This window comes from Hyposmocoma kahamanoa, unplaced genomic scaffold (genome assembly GCF_003589595.1).
Source record: "Hyposmocoma kahamanoa isolate Upper Pololo Valley unplaced genomic scaffold, ASM358959v1 102, whole genome shotgun sequence".
Lineage (NCBI taxonomy): Eukaryota > Metazoa > Arthropoda > Insecta > Lepidoptera > Cosmopterigidae > Hyposmocoma > Hyposmocoma kahamanoa.
In genome coordinates, this window is record NW_020653337.1 from 19143766 (window position 1) to 19169019 (window position 25254).

The 25254-nt window shown below is 37.9% G+C and overlaps 1 protein-coding gene across 1 annotated transcript; it reads right to left on the reverse strand.

Moving 5' to 3' along the window:
- Window positions 1-1004: 1004 nt before the first annotated feature.
- On the reverse strand, window positions 1005-23200 carry LOC113234177 (cilia- and flagella-associated protein 43; the record flags this gene model as incomplete). The annotated part of the gene is made up of 22 exons (XM_026469462.1): window positions 1005-1406; window positions 2577-2713; window positions 2828-2980; window positions 5216-5359; window positions 5772-5885; window positions 7014-7172; window positions 7752-7857; window positions 11035-11160; window positions 14352-14546; window positions 16059-16186; window positions 17058-17231; window positions 17619-17786; window positions 18234-18352; window positions 18577-18697; window positions 19399-19582; window positions 20713-20873; window positions 20946-21092; window positions 21194-21405; window positions 21480-21704; window positions 21784-21937; window positions 22162-22325; window positions 23065-23200. Coding segments are annotated over 22 exons (3369 nt in total), but the record flags the coding sequence as incomplete, so codon positions are not given.
- Between the last annotated feature and the right edge of the window lie 2054 nt (window positions 23201-25254).

The following is a 25254-nucleotide window of genomic DNA, read 5'->3' on the forward strand; positions in this document are numbered from 1 at the left end:
ATACTTGGCAGTCACCTGTTCGATAACACAAGAATCGAATAAACTTTTTTTTTGCACATTTTCAAGTCGCGAAATATATATATGATAACGAGGATTCCAAATTTGGCTGGCAGATTCTAAAATGCTACGTAAATGTAAACACCCTCAGGTAAATAAAAAAATCCTTAAAAAAAGAATTCGTACCTACTACGTGAGCCAGCGATGACAGGGAGTTAGTCTTTAATTCCTTGCCATCAGACTGATATATTGAAGCGTAATTAAGTAATCATATAGCATTGCAATTACTTAACAATTAATATGATTATCTAGGCGTCAATAAAACCGTGGTTAGAATATTCTAAAAAACAATTAAAAGTTATCTACTTAACTCAAAATGAAACAAAGTTTTTGTGAGCTAGTTCTATACAAAACAGTCCTTACTCAAAAATATAAAATTATTTTTTAACTTAAATACATTTGGCAAGTAGGAAATTGTTTAGATACCTGCAATAAACTGTAACCTATACATGAATTTTAATAAACTTTCACAAGAAGAGACAAATTGGGTTTTTTATCTATTCTCAATAAATATTATTTTTGAGTTAACACACTATTGTATGTATAGTGCGATATGGTAAAATAATTGTAAGCTAATGTCTATTATGGCAAGGAAATGATAAAATCAAACAGATATTTTGCGCAATTTGTGTGGGGAATCAAAATTATTACTCTCGAAGTTGATATTTTTGTTCTAAAGTCGTATTAGAGAATATTTACGTCGTACATCCAGCACCTAAACGATGTCCGGACCTTTTCGTCGTGTACTATTTCAAATTTCAATAACTAGGCATTTATACACAGCACAGTGTACAGGAATTAAAACTTCGTATACGTATTATATAACTATATTTAATGCACACGACACACAAAGCAGGTAGCGCAGTACAAAATACTTATAAGACGGCTTTAATCACTTATCTTAGAATAAGTACGTTAATCAAAAGTAAATATAATTCCCTATGGTCAGTGACAAAGAGTCACGCAAGTTATTTTCTAATTATGTCTTGCTTATTGCTTGTTTCTTCTTTTCCATCCCTTAAAAATAATACACAGCATCCAGAGTGCGAAAATTAAAATGCAAGCTATCCTCTACTTAATTGTAGATAACATAACGCGAAATACGTTGATATTAAAAACATAAACATACTTAAGTCATACGACAACTAGGATTACTAGACAATCTATATTCTATCTAGCCTCATAGTTACGTATGTTGGCGTCACGACTAGCAGAATGTTTGGAAACTAGCGAGTGTTGGGTAGGTCTTGAGTCGTAGCAACTCGAGCTCTGTCTGCAGAAGAACTATAGTAGTGTGGTTGGCCTGCACTTCGCGTATCAACTGGCTACGAGCCATCAGCACCTCTAATCTGAAAAATGTAAACATTTTAATATTATACTCTTAGAAATACCAAAGCCTTATTCAGATTGGCGGCGGGCGCGGGTGCGTGTAAATAAAATGTAGGTAGACGCTCGTTGCGTTCACAGTGGCCGCGCTCGCCGCGCGTATAGATATTGGCTCGGTCCGCCTATATCTTTCACAGTGCTTGGTCTAGCGTCTAGCATCTATCCGCTCGTAGTCGCTTCGGCACTCTGAAAGGGAAGACGTCAAGACCCGCGCGCCCGCACCCGCCGCCGCGCTCGCGCCTGTGCTCTGAATGAGCCCTTAGGTTTATTTCCGAATAAGTCCATACGCAGCCATAAGTATACAGTGGGAACCACATATGATTATACGTCAAAGTACTTTCATCACATGAATATAAAAAAAACATGAATTATACAAAAAAGCCGTGAAAACCTAATGTTTTGACCTACCGCTCCTTTTCTTCTTAGGCCGTGGGTTCTGGGTCCGCACTTCTGAATTTCTCAAAATTTAGAGCCTATGCACACGGTGTATTTTATACGCGCTGACGATGCACATTTCAGGAACGCGCGTCGTCAGCGCCGTGGAGGCTCAAAAAGCAGATTATTGCGTTTGTATCGATTCAAACAAGATGCAAGACGCGCGCGAGAAGCGCTTTCGAAGCTCGTCTGTATCGCTTTGCATGCGTTTGAATCGATTCGCGTTTTCGAAGCGCGTTTACGGAGCCACTGCAGTCGTGAACGTGTGTAAAGGTTTAGTCGCTGCGACTACATCGCGTTTGACTCGCGTCATCTGTGCGTCGTCGGCGTGTATAAAATACGCCGTATGCATAGGCTCTTATGTGCGAAATTTAATTTAAATTTAGAATGAGCTTTTCAGTAAAGGAAAACTTTATGAATAATAAAACCTGCACGTCGAAGAAGGTTCACAACCTTCAGAAAACTTGGGAAGTCTACCAGTCCAGTAGACTTCTCACTTCTCACCTATTTATTCATCTCACGATGTATAAATAGGTTGTTAAAGAAACAAATTATGTACATGTGAAATTTTATAACTCTCCTATTTAAACATAAAAAAATCATCACCGAATTTCGTCGTTTAAACTCTCTCTGAAAAGTTATAATTTTGCAGATGAGGCACTATTAAACCAAAGTTGCGAGTTTACAATATGGTGTACCTTTTTTTGAACACTCGACGGATGCGAATGGGGCCAAGCGGATCCTCGTTTAGGCGTTTCTCCGACACTTTGAGGAGTAAGTTGATGATCAATTTCTCCAACTTAGCCGATTCAGCTTCCAGTTCACTTATTTTCACCTAGATATAATAATTCTGTTATTGATTACGTATGTACGTATAGTCAAATATCTGCCTAAGTGACAAAATGTTCTTGAAAGAAACCACGACAAAACGTGGGCCTTGCGATGTTACCTGTATTTCTTCGCAGCGGTGTGCGCTTTCCTGCAGCACGCGGTCTATAGACATTTTGTTGGCAGCCATCTCCTTTTCCAGTCGCATGTAGTCCATTTCATCTGTGTAACCCTCCGTTTTGTTCTTCAAATAGAACTGAAGTTCTTTAGGGATCTAAAAAGCGCTCCAAAGATTAAAGTCCATCAATAGGCTAATAAATACTTAGGGTGCGTTCACACGGCACGTGATGTCAAACGCGCCAATTTGCTGCCACTCACACACAAACTGCCTCCGTGGCCGAATGGTTACTTTTTCGGACTGCCACGCAGAGGTCCCAGGTTCGATCCCCGGGCCGGGAGAAACATTTTAACGGCCTACATTTATTTCTCTCGTGAGCTTGGGTGTAATTTATGGTTGTCTATGTGTATGTCCACGGCATCCGCGGCATATGCGTTATTTGTACGCGCGAGCTCGCAAAACAGACGAGTCTGTGCAGCTTAAGGCCGACACGCGTGACGGCGCTTTTGAATTATTGACCAGCGGCGGATCCGACACACGGGCGAGCACGAGCGCGCAAGCAGCAGACCTATATCTAAATATATGCTATAAGATATCTAATAGAATTTAATTCGATTGAATTTTTTAAGAGTTCAAATTCCCTCAAGATATCTCGAAGAAGGTTTCTAGGTAATTTAAAGTAAAAGTGGAAACAACTTTATTAGTAGATCACAAGAGTGCTTCGAGAAGTTATCTGTATGTAGTGTTAAGAGTGATTCTTATCTTTTTTCTTTAGTAACCTTCTAGAACGCTACAGGACCATTTGTAGAACAGGATTCAATCTTGTAGACAGTTTTTAGGTAATTTATAGTCTAGGATAGTTTTCTTAGTAATGCTATTTTAAAACTAAAGAGTTACAAACCATAAGACGCAATTCTCTTAATACTAACAGATTTTAAGTTTAATGACTTACAAAATATAAACTAATACAATTGCAACATGGCAAAATTAGACATAATATTTCTGACTTTTTCGCGCAATGTTTAATTGTTTAGAAAGCGCGAATTGATGTGCGACTTTAAATACATTGTGAAAAGTTATGAAAAACCTGTCATAAAACTAATGCGTTGCATAAACCTGAATTTTAAATATTTATGTATAAATATAAACTTAATAAAAAGACAGTTATCGATTTTCGGTTTTAAATATTTATGGAAAGCTTAAATACCATACAAAATAACTCACAAAACAAACCATTTCCAAGAAGTTCTAGGTTTCTTTAAGTTAATTTCAAATTAGATTTACTTTTCAAAACGAAAATAAATTTTTCATAGTCATTCTTTAAAAATAAAAATGGCGATAAGAATTTAAAGCCTTTTTCAAAGCTTTATCTATGGAAAAACGTTACAATACGAAAAGATTATTTTTTGCTTTAGAGTAGTTGATCTTGTAGAAGAATATTCACTCCTATGAAGCTTTTATGGTTGTCTACAAAACGCGATGTTTCTAAGCGATTTTTTCTTTTGACAGTATTACAAAGCCTTTATAAGGAGTAAAAGTTGTAGAAGGTTGTATGGAATGGTGATCGTTTCATGCAATTAGTAACCTTTCACACGTCACCCAAGGTCAAAAAAACAATTGAAGAAATCCAATTTGTTGCAAAAAAACGTTATTCTGTGTAATTATATGGAATGTGTTATATATGACTAGTAAGGTGGATAAATTCCCAATAAGATAAGATATATTTCAATGACATTTGAGGTTATTTCTTCACGCCAACTACATTTCACACAATGATTTCACTGTATTCAATTGATAGACGGCACATGCACATACACAACAGTACAGTCGTTTACGTGCTCATTTCAAATTGTTTTTATCACTTCAGAACACGGAATTACTTCACAATATTCATTTATTTGTCAACAAACAAAAATGCATCACATCACCGGCAAATGAAATATATCTAGAATAAACTTAACAACACTAGTTTTTAGAGTATTAGTAGACCTTACTTGACATGTATAGAACAATTTTACTAAAAATAATCAGTTGATCTACATATGAACTTAAAATAAGTACTATAGAGTAAATCTTAGGAGAGATCACACTCAATTAAGTTATTTGGTATTAAGAACGTTTTAAAGTTTTGACTTGAGTGAAATAACTGTATAAGAACAATTTCTTTTTTCTAAAACCATTTATAGAACTATTATCTAAATCTATACCATATTAACACTGTTTATAGATATAATAGTTTTGAGGCGTATAAAGTGTGCTCCTTGAGCGTGACGGCACTCGACCAGCGAAACGGGCCGCGGGCTGTCGGAAGCCGTCTTTATATTTACTTAGTACCTATACAAACAATCTCCGATAAACATGCACTTCGTCAAAGATAATACATAAGTGTACCTTGAGTCGCTCATAGGAGTAGAGCTCCTGACGCATATGGCGCAGTTTCATCTTCATCTGTGCGTGCTCCCATTCCTTAGCGAGAATTCCCTTGCGGAACTCGATTTGGCGGCGCATCATGCGCAGTTTAATATCGCCCACTTTCTATAAGTTGAAAAAACGACAAATTTAATATGAATTGGAGACGACAAACTGTGTGTGCATCGGTGGCGTAGCGTGGGGGCTATGGCCCCAAGCGGCATGAAAAAGGGGGACGGAGCGGCGGACAGTGCGGCTGAGCCCTAACTAATCAAAATTATTTTATTTTTTACTTAAATTAGATGATAAATTCCACTATTTGAACAAACGACATTCTGAACAACACAAAGATGGCGACGGCAGGTGAACATTAAAACACAATCAAGCCGCAGGCGAACGAACTACTTTTGTAATCGTGAAAATAGAGGGGGCATCAAATTTAATATTGGCCCCGGCGGCAGAAATCGACGCTACGCTACAGGTGTGAATCACTCAGATCATTAACGTTTTCCTCCCAAATTCTTTAATTTGATTGTACCTTAATGAGATTATTAATGGCGTCGACGTCGGAGCGCAGGATAAGCGCTGCATCTTCAAAATCTTCAAAGTGGCCGGTTGTCACAACCTCCACTTGTCCAGCAGGCACTACTATCTGCAACAGATCATTTTTATATGCTGATACTGGATAACAAGGAAGTGTTAGTAGATTTTGAAATCCGTCAAGTGGCTTGTTTACCAGTTTTCATGGCGTCGCCATGTCTGAGATCCCGAGTTCGATCCCCGGTGGGTCAATGTAGAAAAACTACCTTTTCTATATTGTATCGGGTCTCGGAGTTTGTTGTAACGTCGTTGTTTCCGGTTTCCATAACAAGTGCTATTATTACGACTGCTACTAAACGAACTGCATGCGCGAAGTCCATATAATAAAATTTCATGCAGACGAAACCGGCTGCATGCAGTCAACATTAGTTCAGCAACTTCAGGAGCTCAGTGTGAAAGTTACTATAAGCATACTTCTGTTACTATTGTTACGCCACCGGTGTTTAATTACTAAAACCAATTATTGTTTTACGTAATTTTAAGGAGCGACGCGAGCGCACACCCACGCATCAAGGAATGTCCTATCGATCTACCAGACGGAAATACAAAACGTGATACCGGTAATTACTTACTTGACTGGTGGAATGAGACAACGTCATAGAACGTAAAAGAAAGATGGCGTAAGGGACAAATAATAAAACCAAATTTTACTTGAAAATTATCACATTAAAAAATCCTGTTTACAGTCTGTAGGTACCATACTTAACTGTCTACCGAATTAATTAAAAGTTAACTAAAATAACAATTCTTTCTACAGTCGGCGATTTAATTCATTTTTATTTACTATTAAGTTACTTGAATCTGTTTTATGTTGATTAAACTTTCAAATAATCATTACCTCTTGGCGTTACCAAAAAAAAATGGTTTCAGACGCAAAAAAAAACAAATTATACATTCTCGTAAGAATGTCAATTAATACATTTGATTCTCGGACTAGCGGCGCTTGAAGTTGATGTCTCAACTGCATGCAGTTGAATTTCAACAGCATGCAGTTAATGTATGAAGTCGTTATCAACTTCATGCATTAACTGCAAACATGCAGTGATTGACTGCAGCGATTGTTAGCAGCCTTACTTTGGGATCAGAGCAGTAAATCTAATGTTTAATATTGATTATGTTAGCAGAACAAAGTCGCATGAGATTTGCAGAACAGACCTGGAAGGTGGTAGTTGGGTGGTACCTGTATGGTGCGGTTCATGGCGGTGTTTCGTACGTGCTCGCGATGCTGCTGTAGGTGCTGATGGCCGTTGGCAACGAAGTTCCGCCGCGCACTCAACGCGCGTGTCCAAGTCGACATCGCGCTTTCCACATATCCCATTTCCAACGCCAGAGCGCGCATCTATACCACATTGCCACATGCTCATCAGATTAAGGGTCGTATTCCAGAACTCTACTCAATGCTCAAGTCAGGATCTGAGTATGATTTCAAGCACTGGAAATACGACCCTAATGGAAGGGGACTTGAGTATGATTTCGAGTGGTTTAAACCATACTCAAATCCTGACTTGAGCATTGAGTTGAGTTCTAGAATGCGACCCTAAATTTAGAGACAAACCTACGTGAAGAAATGCGAAATGTTAGGGGCACGCATTTTCATGCGATCGTCACTAGTAAATTGAAAGGTGCGTACAGATGTCGCGCGCTATACGCGTGCTGCATGCGTGCAATTAAATGCATGTTAATAAATGCGGCGCGAGAATGGCGCGCCAACGGTACGCGAATGGCACGCGTACAGATCGCACAACGTAATGCACGTGTGCAACTCGCAAGCCTTTCGCAAACAGGCGCATTTGCGTCGCATTCACCATATCTGTACGCAACCTAAACGCCTTTTACCTTAAACTGGCGAACACACCCCACAACTAATCAATTTACTAGCTCAAAGAATATACGGTTTAGGTATAGTATGATGTCTTACTCGAATTTCATTGTCAATCTTGACACGGCGCAGACGACACATAGAAACCCATAGGCCCTCGTCCAGCACGGCCGGCATGTTACTTATCTGATCCAGTAGCTCCACCCTGAATGGCAGCAAAGCACATAGTCTTATATAGATATGAAGTACATGGTATACCTGATGTGACCATTATTTTTTCCCTCAAAGCGGGACGCCCTGTCACTTTCTTATTGTTTTAAAAATAATACACAACGTTTATGATAGTTGCGAAATGTTTCAAAGATTGAACACTTTTAAAAATAACTAAAAATGTTTGAAGATCAAAAATTAAAAAAAGAACTAATCTTGTGTAGTATGGTGAGCGTGCATTATAAATTTTTCGCTTTATTAATGACGCTTGAGTCCTGTTTTGTCGAAGCGGGACATTGTTAAGTACCTATTTTACAGCGGGTCACGTTATAAATATTACTAAATTACAACAGTTACAAGCACTGTTCACAGTTCAAGTGGTAAGGGATCTTGGTGTGCTTCATGATCATAAGTTGCTATTTGCTTCGCATGTAGATAGCTCTCGGGTTTGTGATGCGTAACTCCAGAAGCTTCAGACACTAAAAATTTCATATTGCTCATTTGTCTGCAGCCACCTGGAATACGCATAGCAGGTCTGGAGTCCCCAGTACCTTACCTACATATCGCGTAGGGTAAAACCGGGTTAGATACCTACTTTTTGAAAGGGCCTCCTAGTTTAAAAATTATTAGTTTACCATGAAAAATTTCTATGGATAGAACTAGTTTAATTTTTTACATTAGATTAAGACTTGATTTTATTGATCTAACTCTTACTGATTTTGAAAAAATTTACTTTTTGCTAACCTGTTTTTTTGAGGATAGGTAGGTAGGTAGGACCTATATGGATAGACGCCACACGATGAAAATACTAAGAAGGTTCGATGCACTTTAGAATAAAATAGTAACATTCATAATAAAATCTTTTATTTGTAATCTTTAATATATTGTGTATACATCTTTAATAATAAATATATACGTATTTAAAGTTACTACCCTCTTCACTTCGTATTTTTGTAGCTATACAAAAATATTTGCTCTTTGAACAGTGAATAATTTGTCTTTTTGGTACTTTTACTTACTTTCAAACTATTATCACTTACTTGTCTTTTTCACTAAAATAATGTATTTTTTAATTTTCTTTTCATGACTTTTTGTCTTATCCTTTGCCCCTAATACCGCCAATAACCTATACCGCGAAAAATCGAGGCGACTATCGTATTCGACATGGATAGATACCCTTTTATTATTTAACTAAGCTATATACGAAAGAGCGATTATTGACACCTAGGTGCGCAGTTAATGTACCAGTGTATAGTTATAATAAAAATAAAACGGAAAATTTGAACCGTTTGTCGTGTTCGCCGCGGAGATAAACGCATGCACAAGCCAAACGCGTCTATTCCACACAAAGCCCTGCAGGAACTTTGATGAGTGGTGTTTAGACTCCTTATTTAAATTAATTATTCTTTGTTGCGATTTGGGGAAATTAGGTTTTTTGAAAACGAGGCACCTATCCCACTGCGGCTTGTTTTGCAAAATGTGCAAATAAGATTTATTAAGTTCTTAGGTTTACGAAGTAGGAAGCGGTACGAGTCAAACCGGTATCTTGATATATATAAGAAACATAATTTTTTGCCACTAGAGGTACGACGTCAGATAGCAGACTAAGGGTCGTATTCTAGAACTCTACTCATGCTCAAGTCAGGATTTGAGTATGGTTTAAAGCACTTGATATCATACTCAAGTCCCTGCCATTAGGGTCGTATTTCCAGCGCTTGTGTTGACAGTGCAATCCTGACTTGAGCATTGAATAGAGTTCTAGAATACGACCCTTAGAGCCCCTACAAAGTTCCTTAGGTTTAATTCACTTTTATGCGTACCTATCCTCTATTCCCACCTGTTCTGTTGAGTAGTTCTATCGGCAGAACTATTGGGATTTTTTTTACCATTAGTTCTGTGATTTATAAGACTATGCTTTACACCCTGCTTCAATCCCAGATATTCCCACCTGTTCTGTTGAGTAGTTCTGTCGGCAGAACTATTGGGATTTATTTTACCATTAGTTCTGTTCACAAAATAATTCCCACCGGTTCCGTTGAATAGTTCTGTCGGCATGGCCTCTACGAATTATCGACGGAATGCATATCTCTTACGTGCGAGTAATAAATAGCTTCAATGATTTGTCCAAGCTGGTTGATATTGACCTTTTTAACATTAGTGTTGCATCGGTGAAGCGTCTTATTAGTAGTTTTGTTTTTTGGCGAGTAGGTAATATACTAAGTGTTGCGAAAATGTATATAGTACAAATTAGTATCTAGTTATAATTTAAAGCCCATTTTCTCAATGTGTGTCTATCGGTGAGGTCTTTCTTTGAGGTGGTATTTCAGCTTTTTATTCTGTAAGATAGCCGTTGGTCTTCCAATAAGTTAAAAAAAAACAAAATAACCAGAAATAGAGATGAAATGAGGGCCATCCATCCCTGGCAACTCATCAGACAAATGGGCCTTATCACTTTTAAATATCAACTCACGTTTGCGCTTAAATCACAAATTGGAAACCTCTAATAGTACAGCGCCAACAACTGACCGGTGTGTACATCTCCGTGTATTCCAAAAATATTACGTATTTATTGTAATAAAGATAATATCTCTAACAATGCCATGCTGTTCCATTCGGTGGTGTGGGAAAAACAGCAAAACATCTAATTACAAAACAAATGGAACCACATTTAATTGGTAATTAAGTATGTAATTTTTCAATTTTTGTCCATTATAACAAAGCTCAAGTTAAACTGGTCGATTTCAAGTGAAACAATTGACGACACCTATCAATTGTTTCGAATTCGGGCTGGCCAAATGGAGCGCAGTTGTCACCGTAACGATTTGGCAGAATAGTTTTCAAACAAATTAAATGACATTTGGTCTCTTTTTCTGGTTATATACTCGATGGCGGGACACGAAACGTAAAAGCGGCCTAAACGTAAAAACTGACTGTTAAGTATACCATCCCCCGTAGCATAGCTACGCATGATAGTCGCGTTACGCGCGATAAAATTAAATTCAATTTTATCGCGCACGTCGCGACTATCATGCGTAGCCATATTACGGGGGCTGATATTTGTATTTTGTTTAGTTCTTTATTTTGTTGCTAATACACCTGAATGAATGAATGAATGAATTTGTATCGTATTAATTATAAGAAGAATCCAAGAGGAAGGTGAAAGAAAAAGTACCCCTTAAAATATTCGATGCAGTCGTAATGCAGCAACGGCGAACGAACGCCAGTAGCGATAGCACTAGCCAGCTCGTAGAGAACCGCGGGAATCATGCTCGCGCGCTGGTGCCACTTGGGACGCTTTCTGTAAGGGCAAGTTGAATTTCGAAGTTATTTCAAATAGTATTAACCTGCTGTGTCTTGAAAAAATGTAATAGTAAGCATATGCGATAATAATAATAAATTCAACATTTAAAAAAATTCAAAATTTATATTTTAGGCATTGGGAGAAGCGAGAGTCTAAAATAGATATAATAATACTAGGGAAACCCTGCATCGCGGGTGCCATGGACACACACAGAGACAACCACAAATCACACAGAAACTGACGAGCGAAATAAATGTAGGTCATACAAATATTCCTCCCGGCGCGGGAAATCGAACCCGGGACCTCTGCGTGGCATTTCGACATGGTAACCGTTCGGCCACAGGTCTGTAATAATTATTAGTGGTCGAATGTTCGGATGCTCTTATACCTAAAGTTTACTTTTTCATGAACTGCTGTCGAAATGTGGAAGCGGCTTCCTAAAATATATATTTTCTTCTTTTAAATCCCAGGATGCGATGGTGAAAATGGTGTGGCATGTGACGTATTTATATTTTAAATACAAGATTTCCGGTGACTATTTAATGATCATATGACTAGGATCTTAGTGCTGGAAAATGTAAAACTTAAACTTCAAACGATGATACGGTGAAAAAATATTAAAACTAAAAAAAAATTATTGATGTCCGAAGTTTTTACATCTTTCACTTTCTATATTATTTACCTCACCAGTGGCCCAGCCCTTGGTACCGGTTGATGAGTACCATCCACCCTTTTGTGTCAAATTAATGTCAGAATGTGTGCTTTCTAATATTATATGTCAAAAACCATTCTCACGTTACAACTATAAAAATGCCGATTATGAGATTATTAATAGACTTATTTCTGAGACAAACTGGGACGAGTTGTTAAATAAAAAGTCAACTGAAGTGGCAGTTAATATTTTTTATAAAACAATTTTTAGCATTATCCGCAAGCATGTACCTTCAAAAGTTATAAAATCTAATTCATATCCTATTTGGTTCAATACATCTCTCATACACATTTTTAAAAATAAAAATAGGGCTTGGATAAAGTGGAAAAAATACAACAATGTCTCAGATTATCAAATCTTTTCAATATTTAGAGAACGTTTTAAAATAGAATCTGACTTGCGTTATAAAGCTTATATAAATTTAGTTGAATGTAGCATTAAAAAAAATGTTAAATACTTCTGGACTTATGTAGCAAGTCGAATACCCAGAGAAAGTATTGCGAGCACGATAGCTTATAAAAATAAATTAGTAAGTGATCCTCTTTCTATATGTAACATGTTTTCAGAGTTTTTCTTATCGGTGTTTGTTCCGTCAGATTTGGCGGTTAATTTTAAAATTGAAGATTTGGACTCAATGTGTAATGATAATAATAATAATGATAATAACATATGTGATACATATGTGGGACCATTACTTTTTGTACTTTATATTAATGATATTAGTAACTGTTTTAAATTTTGCAATTTCTTACTATACGCCGATGATTTAAAAATCTATCATAAAATTGAATGTACTCAGGACATTGAAAGCTTTCAGGGAGATTTAGATCGCTTTACCACTTACTGTACTGAAAATAAATTAAGTCTGAGCCTTAACAAATGTAAAAAGGTAACATTCACTAAGAAAAAATCGTACTTTGGACATTCATATGAGCTTTGTGGAGTAAGATTGGAGACGGTTAATACTATTAAAGACCTTGGAGTTACACTTGATTCCAAGTTACATTTGGACACACATGTTGAGAGTATCATCAACAAGGCCTTTAGGTCATATGGCTTTGTCATCCGCTCCAGTGTAGAATTTAAAATGCCTTCATCTTTTTTGATTTTATATAAGTCACTTGTTAGATCTCAATTAGAATACGCTGTACCAATTTGGAATCCTTATTACAAAAAATACACACTCAATATAGAGAGGGTGCAGAAAAAATTTTTACGTTGCGTAAACTATAGGTGTAAAGGTTACAAAATTAAGTATGAACAACTTCTTGAAAAGTATAATTTACTAGATCTACATTCCAGGCGTCAACAGTTGGAGTGCATGACTCTGTATGACTTATGCAATAACAGATATGATTGCTCTGATATTGTTAACAGTATATCATATAAAGTCCCCAACAAAGTCCACATGCGTTCGTCACGGATTCACCACTTGTTTGCTACTAACACATGTCGCACTAACGCTGGTAAGCGATCACCGTTGTTTAGGTTAAAAAAATCCTTTAACAATACATTTAATGAATTTGATATACATGGTACACGTGTTGGCACTTTTAAAAAATTGATTATTAATAAATTAAAGCAAATAAATAATAATCATAATTCATAAACAAAAATCATTACAACTAGTGGGCAATTAGTTATAGCATTTATATTTGTAACTGTTTACATAACCTGTGGTTAACGGTGTTGGTTACTCATTAAGTCACTATTTGTTAGTATAATTAAGTACTATTTTTAAATGTGTAACTGTTTGTTGACCAAAAAAAAAAAAATATTATAATAAAAGTTAAATTAATTGTCAAATAAAATTACAAATAACATTTCTCGTTGGTTTTCGTTCAATTGTATACTCAATAATTTCGTCAATCTCGTGTCAATGGATTTTTTCGATATTTATTTATTTATATTTATATATAAAAGCGCACCGATTGTAGGTAAATAGAAGCATCAGATTATCCGACCACTACTTCCTTTTTAATTCTACTTTGAAACGATGAATCAAATAAATATCTAAAATTATATCTGCCACGAAAAAGAAAATTAAGAAGTATAACACTTCAAAAAAAGTTTGCGATCTCTGCCAAACAGCAAAAATTTAAATCAACTATTGTTTCAATTAGAAATGTCAAAAGTTTCCGATCGGCCAGTTGTAAATCGCAATTATGCGCCTCGACTCGGAAAAGACGCAGTTTCCGATCGGGAGAGGCAATCAAATCTAGCTGCTGGTAACAAAATAGTCTGTGGCTAGAGGTTTGACCATAAGTGTTGCTGAAAAGAGTAATTCAGCAAGCCTGAAGATCGCAATTAAGCCATCACAAATGTTGTACGCTGTTGTTGTTAGTTGTTTCTATACCTTCACAGCTACTACTGTTTTGTTATAATTTATGGTACTAAAAACGCACGTGGTCGGTTTTCCTTGCGATACAATAAAAAATAAACACTGTCAGGTAAGTCATATGGATAGAATTATTACTTGAAATATTTGTAGCACTGCTCCACGATGACAGGTGAGAGGTCGGTGAAGTTGTTCTTGAAGGTGCGGTCCATATAGCGATCCTTAGAGGCAAGCGCGTCATAAGCTGCCTGGCACTCTACAGCCTGCTCGCCGATCAGTGTCAACTCCTCCTGTAGCTCCTCTGCCTCTTTTTCATACCGTGCCAGATGTGCTCTACGCAAATGCAATAAAAAAATATAAAGGCCTTTGACTGATATTGTGCCTTTACAAAGGTTAGAGAACTTCTGGAAAAAAAATATAAAGTGCAAATACATAAAGTCCTAAAATATATAAAAAATATATAAAGTCCTAAAATGCAGTGTAAATAAATAAATTAAATAAATGGGTAAGTTAACGCCTTAAAATAAATCATGTAGAGTATAATTACCTAATATTATCTTGACACTTTAATTCTAAATATTATTCGAAACCAGAATGTCCTATCCTTTTATATAAATATTAGACATCACATACGTTGCTGTGATCCCAAAGTAAGTAGCTAAAGCACTTGTGTTATGGAAATCGGAAACAACGACGTTACCACAAACACCCAGACTCGAGACAATATAGAAATGTTACTTTTCTACACTGACCGGCCGGGGATCGAACCCGGGACCTCTAGAGATGGCCACCCCATGAAAACCGGTGTACAAGCCACTCGACCACAGAGGCCGTCAGATTAGTTCAAGGCCGTCAGATTAGATTTAGTGTAAGACATTGTACAAAGAAAGTCGACAGACCCTGATTGCTTGTCGCGGGTGCTACCAATATACAAGTGAATACTGGACTAAGGTTCCTAATTAAACAAGTGGTATCTGATATATGTACATGTGATAAGAACGCGCACAGACCCATAGCCCTGGACTAGGGAAACCCTGTATCGCAGGTGCCATGGACACACATAGATAATCACAAATTACAACCACTCTCGAGACTCACGACTCAACTCACGAGAGAAATAAATGTAGGCCATACTAATATTTCTCCCAGCCCGGGAATCGATCCCGAGACCTCTGCGTGGCAGTCCAGTATGGTAAACGTTCGTTCACGGAGGCAGATAATGCTTTATGTATGTAAAGGTGCCTACGGATTTTGCTGGACTTTTGACGATGTGATCGATCAATCAAATCGAGAAAATTTGTAAGCAGTAAACGATCAACATCGTATTTTTTTGTAGATAGACACTTAAGCCCCCAAACTGTATCTTTACATCTTCTGGCGCCATTTAGTCTAAATATGCAATTGTTATTTAATGTTTTATTGCCAAAAAACATAAAAAGTAGTAAGTATAGTTAGCTTATAGTTAGCTTCAAGGCATAGAAAATTCTCCAAGAAGCTCTTCAAAATATGTCCTATGAGGATACAGAGAATTTATTTATTATCGTAAAATAAATTTTGTCTTGTATAAGTGTAAATTTTTTTTTCTTGATTGGCAATTTATTGTTTAATTGTTTAATTTTATTTCATAAGATTCCCCTAAAAAGTATTTATAATATTAATAGTATCCACGTTTTATAATTAGTAGTACTTTTAACCTGAAATACAGGAATTTCCTAGTTCAGGTACATGTGTTATTTTTACATTAAATCGCATAAGTAGTCTTTAGTTTTCTCTGTACATTATGTTACTGAATAAACAATTTTATTTATTTATTTATTATTATAGTCACGTATCACACGTAGTTACCTTATTTTCTCGATCTCCTCGGACTCCTCGACGCGGTCAAGGTTCACACGACGCAGACGCATCAAATTAAGCGTCTCTTGTCCAATTACCGAGTCCACTCTTAACCGCGTCAGCCACAACTCTTTCACCTGTATCAGTATTAAATACGCATATTTAAATTAACATACCAAAGAGCAATACAATACCTGCTTTGTACTTTGAACCTTTTTCAAAAACTGATACCAAAAAGCAGTCGCTAGATCGCATATTATACATTTAAGCTACCAGTCTATATACTTTGGTCGGGTATAGTCAGGTTGTTTTAATTACGCCGCTTCCAAGATGTAGAGTGAGCTTGACGATGAGGTCGACGAAGGTGCCTGCGCACCTAAATGATGCCAATTCACTCTCGCCTTAAAAAGGCTCAAGTTATAACGTTCAGGGAACCAGATGCAGGCAGCGATTTCCACTCTATAACTGTTCGCCATATAAATGTGGAAGCGTGGACGCATCGTGCGAATCTTTGGAATATCCACAACATAGGGGTGGATCCTAAGACTACGCCTAGTAGTAGTTTTAACTGGTTATTATCCAGGCAAATTTTGTAGGCATTGTATTGTAATTATATGTGGATAATGCTTTGTGTGGGAATGATATTATGTGCGTTAATTCTTCTCTTTTTGAACATGGTAGGATGTAGCAGTATATCAGCGGCGCGCTCTACCATTGTACCAGGCTACAGACCTTTTTATCTCCCACGATTATTGTCTGTTATTAAACTCTGTGTGTCTGTGTGTATTGAGAAAAATAAATTATTTTATTACTATTATTATTATTAATATAGGCAGATGCTTATAACAGCCGCTGTGGCCGAACTGTTACCATACTGGACTGCCACGCAGAGGTTCCGGGTTTGCTTCCCGGGCCGGGAGAAATGTTTCTACGGTCTATGTGTGTGTCTCCCAGTGCGGGGCTATGAGTGTGTGCGCGTTATTATTATTATTATTCTGTTTACAGTACCTTAGCGTTGAACTTAACGATGCCCTCGTTGAGCACCTGCGAGAGCTTGGCGTACTCGGCGTGCAGCATCTTACGATACTTCTCGCGCTCGTCGCACCGAAACTGCACCTTCGACTCGTAATCGAATACCTGCCGTAGGTCCTCCTCATTGAAGTGCTCTGGGTCCTTTTCCAACTGTAAATAATGTATTTATTTAATAATAATACAATAATTAAGTAATGTATTTATTTCGCATATTGCAGGAATTTCACACAAAATGTTACCTACAAACATTTATGAGCTTCCAATCCCTAAACTAGGTAGTAGACATGTATTAGGAAGAGAAGATCTCCAAATCATGGCATGAACACTGTTAAATTATTATGGACAGGTAACTAAGGTTTGAATGACAGTAGAGCTCCTTGGGAAAAAGTTCGTCCAGGGTAGTCATGTGAGCATTACTGTGTTTTGGTTTTGAATTGTATGGTTACTGGTGAAATTACAGGCACTTGTCAACTCATCGTCTAAGGGTGACGCAACTGCAACTGCACAACATGTTCCCGTTACTTAAGACAAACTCACCATGCACTGTGGCATCGGAATGGGCTTTTTAATCTCCTCGTGCCAGAGCTTCTCGAGCACACCGTCCATCATCTCGTTGAGTGCGCGCTCGCGGAAATCATCCTTTGGCCCCGGGTCCGGCGGCACGATCACGATCTGCGACGGGCTGATGTACGGCGGGATAGTGCACTAAACAGAAACCGGCTTTATATTTAGATATCTATGCAAGTCTGGTACAGGGACAGGCCCAGCGTATGATTAGAGCTATGCATATTTGAGTAAGTCTGCTAACAGATTGACTGCAGGTTTGTAGTTAATGCCGTCGATCTCGACTTCATGCAGTTAATGCGTGAAGTCGTTATCAACTTCATTTTTTTTTAAATATTATGTAGGCAACAAACAAGCATACGGCCTGCCTGATGGAAAGCGTTCACCGTCGCCTGTGAACACCTGCAACACCAGGGGCGTCACGAGTGCGTTGCCAACCATTTAGGACTCTCCTCAAACCCCTTTTGAAGGATTCAATGCTGTATTCCTGCGGGAAAACTTAATGCAATCGAGACCTCGGCAGTTAGTTACGATTTCACGCATTAACTGCTAACATGGCTGTCAATCGGTTAGCAGCCTAAAGCGTACCTCATCTGGCTCAACTTTGGTAAGCAACTGCGGCAATTCCTCCTGCCGCCATTGTGGATCGCGGATTTGTATTAGCAAATGATGGAAACTGCCCCGTAAATCTGATAGCTTGTTCAATTCTGCAAAAAACCTAGTTCCTTAATAGCTTACTTTAAAAATTAGTTATCATGCGTACTGCAAACGTTAAAGGGGGCATTCATTATCCTGCATTGCAGCCCGCCTTTCCGTTCGCCGCGTACCTACTGCTGGATTGTGAATGTAGTGTGTGAGCAGTTCCTGTCTGCGCGGCGGACGGCCATGCAGGTAGTGAATGGGCCGTTAAAGTAGATTTCAAAGCAAAAACCTTCAATTATGAAGCGGAGACGCGTGTTGCGCTCCTCGACAAGCCCGACTTCTCGTCGCTTCGTCGCCATCAGTTCATCGAACTGTTTGTTGAACCAAAGGCGCATATTCTGTACATTCAGCTGCAATCCATTTACAGAGTTATTAATGTTATTATAGATGATTATCTAACGCTCACTCGTACATTAGATAAATAATGTAACTTCATAGTGGTAATACATGGTCACCAAAAGTGTATGTGCGTAAAGGACCTATGACGGCTAAAGATAGGACTTTTAAAAATCTTGAGAACAAAATTGGGCTTTTCCTTCCTCCATCCCGTATAGTATGTGAGATAAGAATAGTGTCTAATATAGGCTCGAAAATTTTTTTGTCCGAAATAACGTTTGTTCGAATTTTCATTACACCGAAAATCGAAATATAACAAAACAGTTGTTCTTTCAGGATTTGTTGAATGTTTATCGCAAAGACACGATTAGGTTCGGTTAGGTTAGGTTAAGTTAGGTTTAAAAGAAAAAACATTTTTCTTTCAAAATTACTTTCGAGGTTCTGAAATTTCGACCAAACGTTATTTCTGGAAAATGTCATTTCGGACAACTGATAGGTAACCCTAATATAGACACCGCGCGAGCGCTGCACAGACCTTGGCTAATCAGAAATAAGAACCGATGGAACGTCAAGCTCGTGCACGCGTCGCTAATTGCTTTATTACAATTTTCCTTTTCTCGAATTTTAAACATTAAAACGTCAGTCCATTTGCATCTTTATTTATCCAACTAAATGAAAATAAAGCTTATCGTTTGTAATCGTGTTCAGTTAGCACCTTAGAGATGTGTGTGAGCCAATTCATCTGTAGGAAGGAGTAGGAAAGTGTCTGTGGAATATGGAAGGAGGGCACGGACACGTATCGGTGCACGTTTGTACCAGCCAGCGCGTACGGCTGGCCAGTAACAGTCTCCTCAGCCTCACCGATGCTTTCTACCGACACCTGGGACTCCAATGGCGGTCTGAAAAATATAAATACCGTCAAGTGCAATCAACGATGCAAACTGACACTACCACCAGTCAAATGGTTTTTTTATTAACAATACAATTAACGGCGTCGTCTTTTACTGCATGTTGACATTGATTTAAAGAATAAATAGTAACAGTCCTAGTGAAAGAGTTGTTCTTGTAGGGAAGTCTGTCACCTTACCTATTTCTCCCACCAAGTAGTAATGTGAGCATACTGTGTTCAGGTTTTCCAGCGCCCAGTTACACGACGCGAGAGATATCGTGCGGCCGCTGCGCGGCGTCCGACCAATTACCACGCTTTCACGTACAGCGAATCCGAATTCTATTTACTAGGCAACATCATTTAAATTCCTCGGAATAATACAACCCTCGCCGCGCGAACGCCGCGCAGGCCAAAGACAAGCCAGGCTCGCCCACGCGTCTGGGACGCTCATTTAAGTTAAAATATAAAAGCTAAAGAAATAGAGCGTATTCTACGAAATTCGTGTCGAATAAATGCCCCCTAAGGGTGCTGGTGAATTTACAGGCACATGGGACTTGTCAACTTATGTCTCAGGGTGACGGGTGCAATGGCAGTGTGTATATATATATATATATATATATATATATATAAATATATAAACAAATTTGTATGGCGGCCATCTTGTTTATTTGAATTTCGAACATTTTTTACTTCCCGCGGAAATTGACCTGGGTGTATATCATAAAAATGCAGTAGGAGGTAGAAGTAGTAGAAGGTACACTATTGAAGTGGAAATCTCTCTCACAACGCAAAACATTTCAGTTGTTCCATATAAATACAGTACATCAATCTGTTAATTTTTCTTACCTGTAATTAAATCTTCGTCCTTAAAGTACTTTGTGCTGAATGAATTTTCACTCTGTTTATCGCGATACATGATTTAATTAAAATCTTACAACTGGCTTAATATGTTTCAGTAAATATTAAATGATTAAATGATGATTAAGATAAAATGACGCCACAATGCAAAAACAAGTGACAGTCAGATGAAACAAACTGTATCCTACAGTTTGTAGATGTTGTAATTACTTTTTCAATATTGTTTATGTAAGTGGCCAGTTCCGGAAACTTATAGTGCGCCCTATGTACAACATCGCTCACTGGCTAGGGACGGAGGCCGTGTGCTGTACAAGCTCCTCCACCTCTTCCCAAGGCCGGAACACATCCGCGTTGTTTTCCATTTCGATGGCACGCAACTCACGCGTCTGCTCCAGTTCTGGCCATATCTCGCGTTGCGTTGGCAATACCGGAAAATTCTCGACCTGCAGGCAACAAAACGGTAACTCACTCTCAGTGATGGTGATGTTCAAACCACCCTCGGCATAAAGTCCTACCTGATAATGACTGAAGATAGCGTAAATTTTCACACGTGGCGTGAGCATGGTGTCCCAACAAGTTTTCTTTATCCACAAAGTTACTTTTTCCTGCGCTCGAATGAGGACTTCTGCTTGCAAGCGAATCTCTTCGCGTTCCTTTTCCGCCTGAAAAAACAATGAGTATGAAGGTCATTATATCATACTTATAGTCACTAAGTATGTATAGACAAGTTTAACGGAGTAACAGTAAAGAGAAAATTACTTACCGCCTTAAGGCGTTCCTTTTTATTTTCGAGATGTAGGTTGAACTCGGAGAGCGAGAGCTGATGCAGCGGCGGCTCCCTGATATTCTCCTCAAGCAAAGTAACCAGCTGCGTCTTCAGGGTGTGGAACAATTTCACTACCTCGTCGCGCTGTTTTTTGTAGTCAAGTGACTCCTCATGCACTTTCTTGTCCTCTTGCTGGTCCAGGTAGTTCTCTGCAATAAATGAAAACACATCAAAACTTCTGTTATAGGTGCTGTTGAGATGTATTTAAGTAAGGTTCACTTACTATCGTTCTGTTCAATGATGTTAATAGTGTTAGAGGACTGTTCAAAGAAGCTTGGGTCGGGCGGGTCAGCTTGAGGTTCGTCGCGTAGCTCGGGCTGCATTCCATTGCGGTACATCACCGCAGCTGTTCTATTCGACCCCAGATGCATTATTGCCGAGTTTGTGTCATCCGCCACAGCGTCTATCACGCCGGCTTCGTAGCGATGGGATACTGTTACCTTAAACTCTGCGCCGATATACACATGTTTTGATAAACCATACAATAGTTAATTAATAACAATTTGTCTACATGTCGAATATTGCACCGTAGTGAGGAGGAATGTCGGACGTGCGAAGAACGACGTGGCCGTCCGCGCCGAAGGTAACCAGCGAGTTAACGCCGAATGAGCCGCTAAACTGCTTCAACTCGTGACCCGAATTTACTATTGGACCCATCTTCACTGCAACCGTTCCTCCTTTCTGTTGCCAATATTCATTTATCCATTAGTAAAAGTTTGGTGATTATAAGCATTGACCTATTTTGGTAGGTCAATGACTATAAGTAATAGATTTCTGTTCTTAGTTCCAAAATAACGGTACAATCCTAGGGTTTCGCAGAGATAAGCAAGTTGCCTGACTTTAGATGTTATAGATGTACCGATTGTTACGGATAAATTCTAGAGTAAATAATTGTAGGCACATACATCACCAGAGAGTTTCAATAAATGGAATTGACGGCTGAGATGAGGAATGGCGAACATGGTGTCCTTGAGAGTGAGCGGCAGCAGCTTCGCATAGGGTCCCTGCATTTTGCCAGCGAACTTGTTGTCCTTGCCGGTCTCCGCGTTCACACACACAATACGCTCGCCTACAAACGAGTGCGCTTTACTGCAGTGTCGACATCTATGCCGTCCATTAACTAACACACGGCTACGTGACAAATGGTCAAATAACCGTTTTATATACTAAAAAATAGAGCACAAAATTCTCTTTTAAAAACATTTAAAATTAGTTAACGAGTTCGACTTGTCGGAACTTACCCTAACGATGCATGGCTGAAATATTACTACAAATTTCAATATTCTGAAAGCGGGGTTATGGTTTTTTGTGACATGGTTTTTTATGGTGAAGGTAAGGTAAGCGGACGACAGATCTACGACGTCATCGGTCAAAACAACTTTGTAAGTCTGAGTAGGTACAACAAGCTGTGGCAAGTGTAGGTTCGTGCACTTATTTTTTAGTAGCAGTAGAGCTTCTTGTGAAAGAGTTTGTCCAGGGAAGTACTACCTGATACTTTTGATAGTATTCTCGAAAACTTTGCTACTTAGGTACTTCTCCAAATGCAAATTCTCTTTTACTAGTTCTAAGTTTGTCCACAGAAGTATGCCACTTTATCTATTTCTGCCGCCAAAAATTAATGTGAACGGTACTGCGGACTTGCCAACTTATATCTCCGGGTGACGGGTTCAGTGGCAGTGCCCTTTAAGCTGCACTGCAACTGTTATGAACAGGCGTGTCGCTTACCATCAGGCCCACGACATGTGCGTCCCGTCACTTGGTGTCATGAAAAAATAGTTTTGTTAGTCGGAAAAACGCAATTAACAAACCTATGACATATTTGTCAGAGAAAAGAACAAGGATGAAGGCACGCATAAATTCTCCCACTTGCATCAGAAAACAGTCTGCCAAGCCACGGCCCAGCTCTATGTAGCGCAACAACGTCAGTTTGTAATCCGTCGATATCTGCCCAATCAAACAATATACTTTTAACCACAATCATACATTTTGTTATAGATATTTTATTTTCATCAAAAGACGCATTTGAATACAATAGAAAGGGTGTGCTTCATTTGTTCGCAAATCAAATTTCAGAAAAAGTAATTTTAATATCGAATAATTGAAACTACGAAAGTATTGCTAATGAACATAATTTATGTTCCCTTTCACAAATCTACAATAAAAGAGTTAAGTACACTCGAATACAAGTATTGGTATAAAATGTTGAAGCCGCATTTAATATAATTTTACTTGAACTAAATACACTTCCTATGACTTAGTTTCATATAATTCTTGTTTATATGTGTATAATATTCACATTTTGTTAAAACTCTTTTTTATAAAAAGAGTTTTAACAAAATACAACAATACAATCTTTGAGGTTCCGGGTTCGATCCCGGCCGGGCCAATGTAAAAAACTTTTCCACATTGTCTCGGGTCTGGATATTTGTAGTACCGTCGTTTGTTTCTAATTCCCATGACACAAGTGCTTTATCGACTTTTCTTAGCTTTTCGCGATTGTTACACATAGGAAATGAAACTATTTTTCCGGAAATAGTTTCATTTCCTACAAGTGCTTTAGTTACTAAAATCCCATACGTTGCCAGGTGGTGACAAACGGGATAAAAAAATCTTAGTTGTTGCCAGTGGTGATTTCCATTGGCGACGAATTGAAAAAAATCATATGTAACCAGGTGGTGACAAATGGGATAAAAAGATCTGTTTTTGCCATTGGCGACAAATGGAATTTAATATCCCAGTAGTTGACAGTGGTAAAAAAAACAAATGGAATAAAATATCCCAATTAATGTTACATATGGGATTTTTTTCTCATTTGTTTTGCCAGTACAAATCACCACTGGCATCAAATCACAACTGAGATTTTCATAACCCATTTGTCACCACCTGGTAATATGTGGGATTTTTTTTCATTTTGTCGCCAGTGGGAACAAAGCTAGTGGTGACAATTGGGAATAAGCCCTAAATTCGACTGTATTTTTTTGTATGTATATTACGCGATTACTCCAGTATTTGTGAAGCGATTTTGATGATTTTTTTTTATTAGAAAGAGGGTACCTCAGTATTGGTCCCATATAATTTTGAAGAAAATATTCCACTTCCAAGAGTGGCAAACTAGAGGATGAATCCGGTTTCAATCACTTTCCTGTAACCGATTTCAATAAAACTTGGCAAGTAGATGTAAATCCACTAACATTTGAGGACGGTTTTTTTAAATAGTTTTAATTTAGATATTTACATGACATTTGACATTTTTACAGAGACATTTTACATGTTGTCAATTTAGATTATTTTTACGAGTATAGTGTAATTTTTTTAACCGACTTCAAAAAAGGAGGAGGTTCTCAATTCGACTGCGTATTCTTTTTTTGTATGTATGTTACGCGATAACTCCGGTATTTGTGAACCGATTTTCATGATTCTTTTTTTGTTGGAAAGAGGGTACCTCCATAGTGGTCCCATTTCATTTTGAAGAAAATCATCCACCTCTAAGGGTGGCTGTTCACGCATGAAGATTTATTTTTATAAATAGCGCCTAACCTTAATTTAGGAGCAATTATTTTAATGGTTGATTTTGCTATTTCTCCAACTCAAGGCGTTTTTCTCTCGATATAGGTTTAGTGAGACTCGATTTTTATTATCTCCAGTGTCAAGTTCTGTATAGTGTCGAACTAGGGGATATTTCAATAAAACTTAGCAAATAGACGTAATTTCACGTACTTTTGAGGTCGGTTTTTTATTAGATCTTTTTTTTATTAAAATTAGATTTTTATTAAAACGTCAAAATGGAAAATCTTCCTGTCTCTTGGCCTGGCTCCTTTAAGCTGGCTGGCTAGGTTAGTACTTATCTACATGAAAACGCACAGGTGCAATTCCGAGCATGTTTTAGTTCAAATTTAAAAACAGTTTAATAATCTATTTAGTTATGTAGACTATTCAAATGCAAATTCAAATTCAAAATAATCTTTATTTCATAGGTAAGCATTATTACACTTGAAATC